Below are 13410 nucleotides of genomic sequence, written 5' to 3'. Positions count from 1 at the left end.
CTCGAGCCTTACTTTCTGTGATCAAGAACTTGTTGCAACTTGTCTCTTGTGAGAATTGTTGAAAGAAACTTTTATCTCAGCATGAGATTTAAGATGTTTTCATTTTGGTTGGGAAAGAATTCTCAAATCCTAGTTATGTATCACTAGATAGTTTATGCTAATACTACTAAACTATGACCTAAAGCAGCCTCATGAGCTTCTATGAAGGAGGAACCATATATCTAAGGAAGCATTGTTGGATTGCCATGTTGATGGGAGAGGGCATGTGGCCTCTTGCCCTACACTTGCACATGAATATGTAAGCAACCATAGAAGACCTACATGGACACATGCCTTGCATAGAAAATGTAGCTGTTGTAAACTAGCCTAGCAAGCATGTTATCTCTTTTGTTAGTACCTAGATGCCTACCCTTGACAGCGGGTAGCCCTCGAATGGGTGGTGTACAACGACATCAAGAATGTAGTTGAATTTGGGAGTTATAAGGGGTCAAATCTCCATCATTCAAATTTTTTCACGATCAATAAATAATGAGGCTGGGTTTCAAAGCCTTGAGAGATGAGGAGAATGTGACAAGGCATCAAGCTGATAAATGATTAAACTTAACACAGTTTGTAACGTTGGCTTTAAATTTTAAAACTAACATTGATTTTGATGAAGTTTGTAACATTGCTGTCAGCTTTGATGGAATTTCTTAATGAATAATCTGAGTGTTTGGTGTAGGCCATTCCTCCAGGCTCTAGGTAGGTCCTCAAGGCTTGAATTATAGCTCATGCCTTGTAGGATCTAGGTGGTTTCTCAAGGCTCAAATTGATGCCACTACAACAAAAGAAGGTGTTATCGACGCATATATCGACGCTGCCCGTCGCTATGAGCGTCGCTATACGCGTCGCTGTGAAACCAGTCACTATTAGCGACGCTGATAGCGATGCGTATAGCGACGCATATAGCGACGACCATAGCAGAAAAAAATTTCTTGGGCAGAGGGCAGGTAGCCTGGCCTCTGCCCAGTTAAAAGATGGACACAGCCACAGCCAGACTTCCTGCCCTCTGCCCAAGAAAGCGAGCAGTACCAAAATATCAACCATGCTCCCGCGCGTAGAAATTTCGGCAGAGTTCCCTTTGTTTTTACATAAACTTTTCAAAAAAAACCATATCATGTATACACCTCCTACATGCTATCCATGTAGGATCTCACATGAGATTTAAGGCCAATGAAAGACAACCGTACCAACTGAAAAGCATAGCCATAACTTAAAAGCATAACCATAACTTAAAAGCATAACCATAACGAACCATAACCATAACTTAAAATCATAACCATAACGAACCATAAACATAACTTAAAAGCATAACCATAACTTAAAACCATATTAACCGGCTATAATCACTTTGATCAAAACCATAATGCAAATAACCATAACCATAAACAAAATTAACAATAACCATAAGCATAACCAGAAAGAGAAACAATAACTGTCTATACAATGACAATGACAATAATCATAACCATAAGGGAAACAATAACTGTTTGAACACTAACTGTTTGTACAAAAAAGAGACACAGAAGCGTGTTTGTGTCTCACAAAGCATATAGATGAAATCTGGTCCACTAATGACTAGGCGTCGCAACCTGCACATAGGACAACTCACAAAATTAGTATTGATATTACTTCACATATACTGACTTAATTAAATCAACTCACACATATTAACGTCTCACCTCAAGCGATCAGCGAGACTGTAAGGCCTCCCAGTCTACAGGCTCTCCTGAAGCTTCAAGATCATTCAGTACTTCATAGATACCTCTGTGATATCCATCTGACTCCTCCTCGCGTGATGGAGCTCGATGCATCGCAAGATTCTGCGTTTATACAAAAATCAAAGTAATAAGAATACATGATTCATCGCGTTTTAAAAAACGCCATAGTTAAGATTGGATAGAAACTCACAAACTCATAACGAAAGGTGTCGAAGCCTCCGCTGCCAAGATGAGATGTCCCCCTAGTCATCTGTCGTATCTACGCGGCCTCACGCTTCTGTCTGAACCACGTGGCCGCTGTCCGCTCATCCTCCCTTGCAGCCACGTCTCATGTGGGATGCCCGAAGGCTTCGGCGAGCCGGTCCTGAAAGCCTTCTGAGTTGCATCTCGTCGATGTTTGATGGTGTCCCGTGCAACACCCTTGATCCACCACGCCGAAACAACGGAAGAACCCGGAGCAGGTTGGTACTCTCTCAGGATGGTCTCCACTATGTAAGTGACTTTTTCCTTTTCTTGTTGATCCCAAGACGTCAGAATGCTGGTCAAAAACTGCAGCTCCATGAGCTGGAGAATCCGCTGTCGCATCTCAGTCCCGACTCTATCCATGTCAACAGAACCATCTCCCCGTATAGTATAGAGCTTGGAGGCACTAGGATCGTGTGTCCCCCAAGGTGTCCGAGGTGTGCCAAGAGGTGTGTCGAGAGGTGTGCCTCGGTAAGACGAGGGTCATGAGCGAGGAGGGGTCGAAGCATCTGTGGACCCTCCTCCACAGCAACCACCACCTCCACCTGACGATCGCCGAGATCGGCGAGTGCGCCTGTGCTGCGGAGATGAGGACGTACCCGCCTCTGCCCCACCCCTAGGTGTCGAAGCGGCCGTGATGGGAGAAGAAGGCATCGTATCCATAGGCATCGTACCCATAGGCGTCCTGAACCCCGTAGGCGTCCCCCCCTAGGCGTCGGTTGCATTTGACCACCCGTACACTGACTGAAGATTCAAAAACGCCAGACAAGTACAAAGCACAGATATTTTGGTGCCTTCATAGATTGGTTGACGTGCCAACTTCTTGAACATGTCTTCAGGAGATAGGCGCACGGCTTCTGGTGCTGCTTCGTTCGCGTTCTTCTGGCTTGTCTGGAAGAAGGCATCCAGCATCTCCTCCATGCCGTCGTCTTTTGTCTGTAAGCCCTTTTCTGCTTCCATCCGTGGCTCTATATTGGTTGGACCTTCACGCATAATCTTTTTTCTCTCTCTCTCTCAGATGTAGGTGCTATGTCGCGAAAATCAATGCCCGTTCCTTAGGAGTCATATCGCAGATTCTATACGGTTTCTCTAGCAAACTCTCCGTACTTGTGCACATGCTCATTACATATCCTACGCTTGCACAGGATTTGATACTTGCAGAGCATGCAATCTTTTCCTCCATGTTAGTTGATGACGTTTCCATCTACAATGATTATGAATGTTGTTTTAATATATATATATATATATACTCCTCACAATGTAAACTACCTCGCATTCTCTAGTCTTGCCCAATCTCCGTACACCTCGGTCCAGAGGTGTACGGAGATCAGGACCACCGGGTCAAAATCTCGTCTTTATTGGTCAAATCCTATATGGGTAGACACATACGTGCACTCCCAGGTGTACATGGCAATGCATGTAGCAGGCAAAACCCCTTTGCCTCTTTTATTTCCATAGTTTCTTCTCTGTCTACGATCGCACCTGCCTCCATTCCGAGGTAGCCTGTCAGAGAAAGCTTTCCAATGCCGCACTTGATGAATCATATATTAAAGCATGACCATTTTTGTAATGTTCCGTCTGTTTGTAATTTTTTGCACAGGTTTTTCCAAGGATATTATGCCCATCCTGGTGTTTTTTTCACCACATGCACGAGCCATGGAAGTTCTCAGCCCAATGAAAGTTTTCTACCTGATTGTAAACCGGGCGGGGCCTCCATGTCCAAGCCAGAAGATAATGTGGAGATGGATGAGCAACTTGAGAAATATTCAGAAGCCTTGCATGGTTCTTGCTCAAAAAAGCGATCTCGATCTCTCTTTCTCTCTCGATCTCACTCTCGCTATCTCTCTTTCTCTCTCTCTTTCGATCTCGCTCTCGCTATCTCTCTTTCTCTCTCTATTTCCTTATTTTCCTATCTCTCTCTCCCTCTCCCTCTCTCTCTCTCTCTCTCTCTCTCTCTCTCTCTCTCTATATATATATATATATATATATATATATATATATATAGAGAGAGAGAGAGAGAGAGAGAGAGAGAGAGAGAGATAGAAAATAGAGAGATAGAGAAAGAGATTTTCTATCTCTCTCTCTCTCTCTATCTATATATATATATATATATATATATATATATATATATATATATATATATATATATATATAACTCTCTTTCTCTATCTCTCTAGCTATTTCCTATCTCTCTCTCTACTTACCTCTCTCTCTCTCTCTCTACTTCCCTATCTCTCTACTGATCGAACGAGCGACTGAGCTAGGGAGATCTAGACGTCCACGAGTGCGGAGAACTACACAACATCGACAGAGACTGCATCAGAGGATCTAGCTAGGTCACTTTGGCTCGACATGCATAACGCCCGGTCAGACTACTGACCATGGAGGAGATTGATGAGATCCGCCAGCGACAGCTACTGGATCTCCTATGATCTACCTATCCCAGCTAGCTGGTTTAGCCGTTTAGTCCATACCCAGCAGTTTAGGATTCCATAATATTTTATTTTGTCATCTTCTTACTCTGACTTTGTATCAGATCCATCACATTGTAACTTTCTTGTCTCATGTCTCATAGGTCACTTTGGCCTTTCGAAGACGTTAATATAACATTTCATTTCATTTCTCTCTTTAATTATTTTTCTTTAATTTTAATTTCCTAAGCATACATTAATTCTCTCTCTTTCTCTCTCTCTCTCTCTCTCTCTCTCTCTCTTTCCTACACACACACACTTCTCTCTCTCTCTCTCTCTCTCTATTTCCTACACACACACACGTCTCTCTCTCTCTCTCTTTCCTACACACACACACACACCGCTCTCTCTCTCTCTCTCTCTCTCTCTCTCTCTCTCTCTCTCTCTCTCTCTCTCTCTCTCTCTCCTACACACACACACACACACACGATGTAGAGAGAGAGAGAGGGGTTGGGGGGGGGGGGGGGGGGGGGGGGCATAATACCTGCGCAGCAGGTGGAGGCCAAGATTTAAGTAGAGCGCAGGTGAAAATGGCCCCTGCTGCTCGCGGGTTTCGCTTTTTTCCCCCAAATTTTTTTGCGTCGCTATACGCGTGGGAAAGAAAGCCTTTCCACGTGTATATCGACGCACATTGCGACGCGTATATCGACGCATATATCGACGCCCGCTAATTTCTTCGATATACGCGCGTCGATATCTCCATGTAGTGTTGTAGTGTGCTAAAGCCTTGTTTCCTGTGAGAGCTTGTTTCCTGCGGGAATTGCAAAAAAAATGAATTTAAGGTTGTTTTCTTTTGCTTGTAAAATAATTCTCAAGTCCTAGTTATGTATCACTAGATGGTAACGTTCATGAAAATTATCATCATACATCCTAAACTATGACCTAGAACAACCTCATAAGTTTCTATGAAGGGGGCGACACATACCTAATTAGGTGTTGTTTGGAGCACGTGATTTCATGTTGATGAGAGAGGGCAGGTGGCCCATTTCCATACAATTGCACATGATACAATGACTCCCAAGTGAAAGCTCATGAGTCCCACTTTCTTACACCAAGAGGTCTTTTTCTTCTTGTTTTCAATTTAGATTTTCTTACTTCTGTACTTTTCTATTTTGGATGTTTAAGCTAACCTCAAGTACTAGTGGAATCTTTCAATCCTGAGTGGCTCATTAAGCCTTAATCTCTAATTCAAAAACGTGCGCGCTCCTTGGTACAATTTCCCAATATGTTTTTAAAACCAATAGGTTATGTTTAAATAGCTACATTGTGTGCTTGTTGGATATCAATAAGAAGGTGGAATAGAATACATTTCATAGTGTGAATCACTAAAACATCACATTTGTTTGTGGAGGAGGCACCACATACCTTGCTAAGTACTATTGGCCCTTGCCCTCCAATTGTATATGACTAGGTACGAGGAAAGAAAAATTCTCTTTCTGTTATGTCTTATACACAAAATGACAAGAAAGAATCCAATAAGATCCTACATTTCTTGTAGATTTGTACAAGAATTTGCATGTGGGGGTTTCTCTTGTTTCATCTCATAGTATCTAGTATGCCATTAATTCATCAAAACCCATATTATAGCATGGATTTTGCATGGTGGGTGGCTCCTCGAGCATCAAATTAGACTGGACACGACTTGTCTTCACCAAAAAGTAACATAATTTTCTCTTTACGCACAACATCAACGATTCATTCCATTTCAATGTGTGAGAAAATTGTAAAGTTTCTAGTGGTGCTCATAGGCATTTTCAACAAAATTTTATATTACTTCCTGTTTTGTGACATACCTCTATATCATGATCTTTTGTGTGGGGGAGACCACATACCTAGAAGGGTGTTATTGATCCGTGTTGGTGTAATCTTCACAAAAATACTAGAAAAGCCTTTTTAGCTTAACATCAACTTTGATTATTTGTGAGAGTATTTCTATATTCCTAGTGATGTTCATAGAAAGTTTTGAACAAACTTGTATTATTTCCCACATTGTGACATACGATATGATCATGAGCTTTTGTGCGGGAAGAACCACATAACTAAGTCTGTTATATTGGGGTGAGTAACATTGGATTTGATGGGGGGTCAAGCATTGAAAACTTCTTCTCATTTTGTGTGCTCAACTTGCTTTTGGCACTTGGGTTGTTTGTTGTCGTAGTGAGTATTCTAGCTGACACACATTTCAACATTTTCTCTTGAGTAAAATCAAGTTTTGGTATTTGTGCTTGTAGAAAAATTATTCCTTAGGACCTTAAAAAATAAATCCTCTATTCTTTCATTATTGTGAAAAATAAAATAGCAATGCTTTCTCTATCGCAAAACTAGCACATTTCAAAATTTAGTTTAGTAGGACAACTAATCCAAGCTTCCAAAGGAGTGGCATTTAACATGGTAGCTCTCACAAGTAACCATCCAAGGCTCTCAAAGTTTCTTCAAGCTCTACATCTACTTCTAGAGCAAGGCAAAGCTATGTTCACTTTACAATTTTGATATCAAGGTTTCCCAAGTTCTTTGTATACTTTTGATCCCAATTTAATCATCAATGTTTTCACAAGTCCTCCATACACTCTTCAAACTATCCCATCAAAATGCAATATCTATGAGTCTTAATAGAACTTAACACCCAATCATTGACAACAATGCAACATTTGCTTTAGATGTTGACACGAATGTTTGACAACAATGAAACCCAACACAATGCAAATTCAACTCTAGAACTTAACACCAATTTTTGAAAACAATGTAAACTGAACTTTATAGCTTGACACCAATGGTTGATAACATTGCAACCTAGTACATTGTGACCAACGCTCAAGAGATTGGTTAGCAAAGATTTGTCCAAAATTGTGCATTTTTTCCCAGAATTCCTAAATATGTCTTCAAAGTGGATTAGTTTATTGAAATGGCTAAAGTAATGCAACACTAAGCTGATTTAAACCAGCTAAGTCTAAAGCCTCTAACTTTAGGTGGTTGGCCCTAAGCAGCCTGAAACAACCAAATTGCCATGCTCGAAGCAGATTATTGAAATGGCGAAAGTAATGCAATATTAATATTAGCCAATTTAGAGCATCTAGCCCTAAGCGTCCTGAATTCAAAGAACTAACACCTAAGTGACTAATCCTAAGAGGATTGAAATATCACAACCGCTTACCCTAAAGCTGCAAATGGGCCGATTTAGAAAGGACCACCATTTTAGAAGATCATTTGTGTTTTTGAAGATCCTTTGTGTTTCTAGATTTTGTTTGCGTTTCTAAAGTCTATTTGTGTTATTGAAGTCCATTTGCATTATTGAAGTTGGTTTGTCAAAGCTATTTGCGTCACATTCTCTAGCCATGCTTCATCCTCGTACACCTCGGTTTAGAGGTGCACCGAGATCAGGACCATTGGGTAATACTTTCATCTTTTATTGATCAATGCCTATATTCGAGGGTGCGATATAAGTACAAATCCATGCCTACATGACAATGCATGTAGATCCAATACAAACCCTGATCCAGTGGAAACCTAAAATTGGTAGCCCAAATCTAAAGCCGCTAACCCTAAGTGGATTCCCCTAAGTGACCTAAAATAGCCAAATTGCAAATTATCAACACCTCAGCGGCGTGTCCTAACCGGCTAATCCTAAGCGGTCTGAAACAACCAAATTGCAAAGACTTAACACTAAGCGAGTAGCCCCAAGCCCTGAACCCTAAGCAAATTGAAATAGCCCAACTCCTTACGCGCTATATACCCAAAGCGGATTAGAATCCCCTCCCCCCCCCCCCCCCCCAAAACCTTTTCTCCATCGCTCTCATTTCTCTTTTCTTGCAAGTTTCGCTCGCTATGATAATTTACTAATTTAATTTGTCCATTTAGAGGTACGTGGCAACTCCCTTTATGACGTACAGCGAAGCACTTGCTACTTCTTTCCTTTCCTCTCTTTGGTTCCTCCCGCTTTTGTTTTTTTATACTAGCGTGAACCTACCCTTATTGCAACGTTCCATTTCTTTTTTTTTTAAACCATAAAGGGCGTGAGCATATTTATATTAAAGAAAAAGAAGCAAAGTTACAATGGACTATTGCATGGGGTATAGTTAGCTTTCCGTTAGTCGATAGAAAACTTTGGGTAATCAAAATTACATGGCCCATACAGGTCCTATTCTTAATTAGGGAGGTTATGTTCAGTCAGGGCATAAGGAACTCCTGGATGTGGGCGACGAGCCGAAGACCGTTGCCGTGTAGCCTCCTTAGCCTATCCCCATCTGTTTGGCATTCATCCAACATTCTCTGTAGATGAGTGTAAGATCCATCAAGAAAAACCTCTTGTTGCTTGTCTATGTTAGCGCTATTGTAGAATCCTATGCAGTCTGTGAGCACCTTGAAATTAGCTTCGTAAATCCCGCATTTCTCCAAATTGAGTTGATTTACCTGTAAAGAAAAGTGAGAAAAAAACACTCTTAGAATTTTGGTCTAGTAAGAGATGTTAAACCGCCTGTCAATTCTGTCAGACCAGATAATTCAGAAAAATTCCCCTCTTAATCTCTTAAAATAAGGAAACTGAGTCACCAAGCAACACTTGTTTCCAACTTAAAGTGCTCCCTAGCCCAGAGATCACGAGGGACAAGATTTCTAAACTTTTGGGGCAGTTCATAAAGAGGTGGGGGATTTCCTCCTCGGCTATGTTGCACCTCTCACAAAGCCTAGGGCCAAGCCTCGTCTTGTGCCTCGTCCAGACCGCCTTGTGGAGGATTAACCAGAGCAAGACAGAGTGTTTGGCTGGGATGCCTATATTCCAAATTGAATGGAACTTAAAGGCCCATTGACGACGGTCCATTGAGATCCTCCACTTTCTGTTGAGGGAAACGTGGAGAGCTTCTGTGAGGTTAGGGGTTATGGTGGGGGGTTAGACAGAGCGCTGCCACTAGACCAATACAAAGCCTTGAGGGAGGGGTCAAGGTAACTCAAGAGAGTCCACTCCAGCTCCTTCGAGAAGAGGGACTTTCTGTTAGCTATTAGACATAACTCCCAAGGTTGTATCGACTTGTGAGCTCGGTTTGGGAGAGCCACCTGTGCTCCAAGCTATGCCACAAGTTTCTCCAAGTGGTAATGCCCTTGTTTTGAATACGCTTAGCTATTCTGATTTGAACTTGGTTGAGAGGGGGAATCGGAGGCAGCGACCACCAAATTGATTCGTGTGCTCGTAGGTGAAGGCTGTACTTGGAGTCCTAGTTGACTCTAAGGTGGTTCCTATATCTGTTCCACGCTCCCCACAAGGATTTAAGGAGGGGGGAACCATTGGGTGATATCTTGGCAGGTCCAAAGAAGACTGTGAACCACGAGAGGGGGTGGAGGCCATTGCTCACTTTGGCTTTCAATTTGCTGATGTTCCAAAATAGCAAGGAAGCACACTCCTCATCAGGTTTATCCAGGGTGAGGATGAGTTTGACTGCTAGTTTGTCTACCCGTCTGCTGAAGTTAGTGAGGCCGAGTCCTCCTTGTTCCTTAGGGGGGCAGCATACATCCCAGCTGACCTTGGCATGGCCCTTCCTTATCGGGTCACCTGACCATACAAAGTTTCTGCAAGTCCTGGTTATGTCCTTTAACTGAGAGTCAGGTGGCCTCTAGCAGCAGAGAAGAAGACGACATGGCAGGAAATAAAATGCTTGACAACTAGTGCCCTGCCTGCAATATTACCTTGAAACCCTCTTCATTGACTGAGTTTGGAGGAGAAACGCTCCAGTACCCATTGCCACCTCTGGGCCATAGATACCCTAAACCCAAAAGGGATACGTAGGAGCCCAAAGATGACACCATCTTGTAGGATCAAGCATCCTTGTTCACTGATCCATCTTGGGAGGGGAGAGTGGGTGGCTCTGATTCTTGTTTTAGTGTGATTAATCCGAGATCCTGAGGAAGTGCAGAAAGTCCTCAGACATTCTGAGAAGCATTGTAATGATTTCTCATCATTGTTAAGTAGGCCATTGGTGTCGTCAGCGAATTGAGAAAGGCACTGCTGCCTTCCATCAGGTAATGTAATCCCTTTAAGTGAACCATCACCTATCTTGGCTTTGACCAGCCAATTAAGGGAGTCCGCCGAGGAAGCAAAGATCAAGGGGGCAAGGGGGCATCCCTGAAGGATAGATCGATTGAGAGGAAAAGGGTCTGAGATGCCATTTTTGAGTGGAACCCTTGCTTGGGCATTGCCCAGAAGAGTCCTAACAGACCTGACAATGACTGGGACCGAAGCCCATCATGATCAAGTAGTCAAGGACAAATATCCATTCTAATTTGTCGTATGCTTTGTCGAAGTATACATTGACAAAGACGAAGTCCTGTCTAGACTCTTCTTCAATCCCTTCCCACATAGCAATGCCAGCTTCCATAATTCTCCGTCCTTTGATGAAGCCTTTTTTTTCAATGCAAAGCCGCTCTGCGAGGACCGGAGAAATTCTTAGTGCTATAGCTTTGGCAAAGATTTTGTATGCAGCATTCAACATGGTAAGAGGTCTCCAACTAGAAAGGACCTCCTTAGGGCCTTTCTTATTAACAACTTGATGACGCTAGTGTTGAGTTGCACTAGAAGGGCGCCCTGTCTCACTGATTCCTCCCACACTCTAAGGAGGATGGGAGAAAGCAACTCCTTGAAGTTTTGATAAAATTCTGCTGGTAGCCCATCAATGCCAGGGGTCTTCTTGGGTTTTAATGAATCTATTGGGGTGAAAGCATGTTAATGTGTCACACTTTTTCATGTCCTGGACAATGCTAACTAGCACAATTTTGACATACGCTAACTAGTACAATAACATGAGCTACAACTCCAAGATCTTCAACATATGATATATAAGTATAAAGCTCTTGAAACAAGGAATCCATATGTACAACCTCCAACAAATTTTGATATTATTTTCGTAAAAAATTTACCGAACGCACAACTTTTTAAAGATGTGCTAACTTGAAAGTGCTAACTAGCACAAAAAGCGCGACACCTTAACATGCTTTCACCCATTGCCCTCTTTATTTCCCACACTGAAAGGTCTGAATCAAGCTGGACCGCTACATGGGTGCGGATCACTCTTAGCCTGCATTTTTTTATTAGCTCACAAGCCAAGGTCACCGCCTCGTCTGGCTGTTCCTTTGGGCTGAATAATTGGGTGAAGTGCTCCCTAACTATCTCCAGGTTGTCGGTTTCATTTGTGGCTTTGCCCTTGGGACCAACAAGGTAAGGGATGGATTTTCCTTCTTAGATTTTTAAACATTTCTTTCGTGGGCTTATCAACTTTGCCTACCCACCACTCTCTAAAGAAGGCTGCAGTATGCAGAAGGGTGAGGTCCTTCTACACATGGAGTTGGTGTCTCAGAGTGGATAATTTATCCTGAGTATCAGTATTGGTGCTCTTGCTGCCTTCCAGCTCCGCAAGCTCACTGTAGATCTGGTCCTTTTGTTTTCTTCCGATATCTGTGACTTTCTTTCTGACTATTAACGGCGTTTTTTGAGTGTTAGATATTGCCATTGTCCATGATTTGGATGGAGTGTACCCCTTCGAGAAATCTTGCACCCACACTGCTTTAATGATACTCTGCACCTCCTCCAGCTAAAACAAAGAGGTATCCATGTGGAACCAGTGGTTCCTGACTTTGCTACATTTGTCATCCAAGGTGACCACTAGTGGGTAGTGGTCGAGGTCCAAGAGTGTGCATGGGTTTAGCTTTGAGCCTATTGAAGCTTCTGGCAAGGGAGGTACTCATATAGAATCTGTCTAGTCTAGTCTTTCTAGCATCGGGGCCTTTGGAATAGTTTTTCCATGTGAAGTCTCCAGGTGACCCGACATCCCACAGATCAAGGTGTGCTTTGAGCTGATCCCACTCCTGAAGCTCTGCTCCTGCACTAATGTTACCATATTGAAGTCCCCAAGGAGAATGGTTGGACCATTTAGAGCAAGAAGTTGCTTCCATAGTTGCGTTTTGTCTCTGGCAGAACCTCCTGCATAGACCGACACCAACATGCAGTGTACCAGGGATTCGATGGCCACGCCTACCCACTCGTCTCCTCCGCCAGATCTCTTTGGATCCACCTTCCAAGCTTGAGGAATGCCGAGTGCTGATCCCCCGGGGGATTCACCATGGAAAACATACCACACCACGTAAGTGCAAGGGAGGGATTTTGTTTTACAAGTTACATAAGCGTATAAGTTAAGGACAGGCCCCCAATAATCTATTTCCCAAGTTAAAAATAAGGGAGGGGGGTATCATATTTGTTTTGGGGGGGGGGGGGGGGGGGGGGGGGCCGTGGGGGCGGGGGGAGAGAAAAGGGGAGAATGAGAGGAAGTTTTTGTGTTTCAAAATCATGGCTTCCCAAAAGATTCTAACCTCAAACTTGTGAGTCAATAGCTACAAAAATACATGCAAAAACTAACAATGCTTTGTATCAATTGCTTGTTTTGTGATTATAGTACATTTTTTGAGGGATGAAAGCTATAAAGATTTTTGCATAGATGCAAATTACACGGAGAGTCTAACACAACTTTACAACCATGTTTTTTGAGTAATTTAAATGGGTTAGAATTGGACAAGTAGCCAAAGTGTAGGTTGATCGGGCACATAGTTTGAAAGTCAAACTAAGACACATTGAGGGTACATCTAGTTATCATAAGAAGTGGTTCCTTAGTATGTTGCTAGTCACTGTGCTACACACTCTTTGACTAGTTTTACTTAGTTAGATCATGTCAGACCTAAATTTTATATGTAAGATAGGGGTATGATAGTTTTCTTCATTGATTGTCATATAAACGTAGAAAGGGGGGTCATATTTCCTAGTATGAGTCATATATAGGGGTTTTATCCAAGTTATCCGCTCGCAGGTGGCGTCCCGTTTTGTATATAGAGTGAATCCCTCGGGCCTGATCCCCTATCGTGAGAGGAGCAATGTCAAAGGTGTTCCTTTGAGACTACAGAGAGTC

General features: G+C 42.6%; 1 protein-coding gene across 1 annotated transcript; it reads right to left on the bottom strand.

Annotated features, from left to right (window-relative positions):
• Window positions 1-8638: 8638 nt before the first annotated feature.
• LOC147422880 (uncharacterized) lies at window positions 8639-10950 on the bottom strand. Its single transcript, XM_086502369.1, has 5 exons — window positions 10678-10950; window positions 10388-10583; window positions 10148-10224; window positions 9817-10074; window positions 8639-8881 (listed from the first exon to the last, which is right to left on the bottom strand). Exons 1-5 carry the CDS (start codon window positions 10948-10950, stop codon window positions 8639-8641), a joined length of 1047 nt encoding a protein of 348 aa, XP_086358495.1.
• Between the last annotated feature and the right edge of the window lie 2460 nt (window positions 10951-13410).

Source organism: Adiantum capillus-veneris, chromosome 26 (assembly GCF_014529385.1).
Source record: "Adiantum capillus-veneris isolate H3 chromosome 26, ASM1452938v2, whole genome shotgun sequence".
Classification (NCBI taxonomy): domain Eukaryota; kingdom Viridiplantae; phylum Streptophyta; class Polypodiopsida; order Polypodiales; family Pteridaceae; genus Adiantum; species Adiantum capillus-veneris.
The sequence above is the reverse complement of the archived record's forward strand: the minus strand, read 5'-3'. Positions and strand labels throughout refer to the sequence as shown.

Coding starts and splice junctions, on each gene's coding strand:
- LOC147422880 (XM_086502369.1), bottom strand. CDS start 10,950: ATGTTGAATGCTGCATACAAAATCTTTGCCAAAGCTATAGCACTAAGA. Junction 10,225..10,387: donor ATTACAATGCTTCTCAGAAT/GTCTGAGGACTT, acceptor TTTTGGGTTTAG/GGTATCTATGGCCCAGAGGT. Junction 10,075..10,147: donor TCAATGAAGAGGGTTTCAAG/GTAATATTGCAG, acceptor CTCTGCTGCTAG/AGGCCACCTGACTCTCAGTT.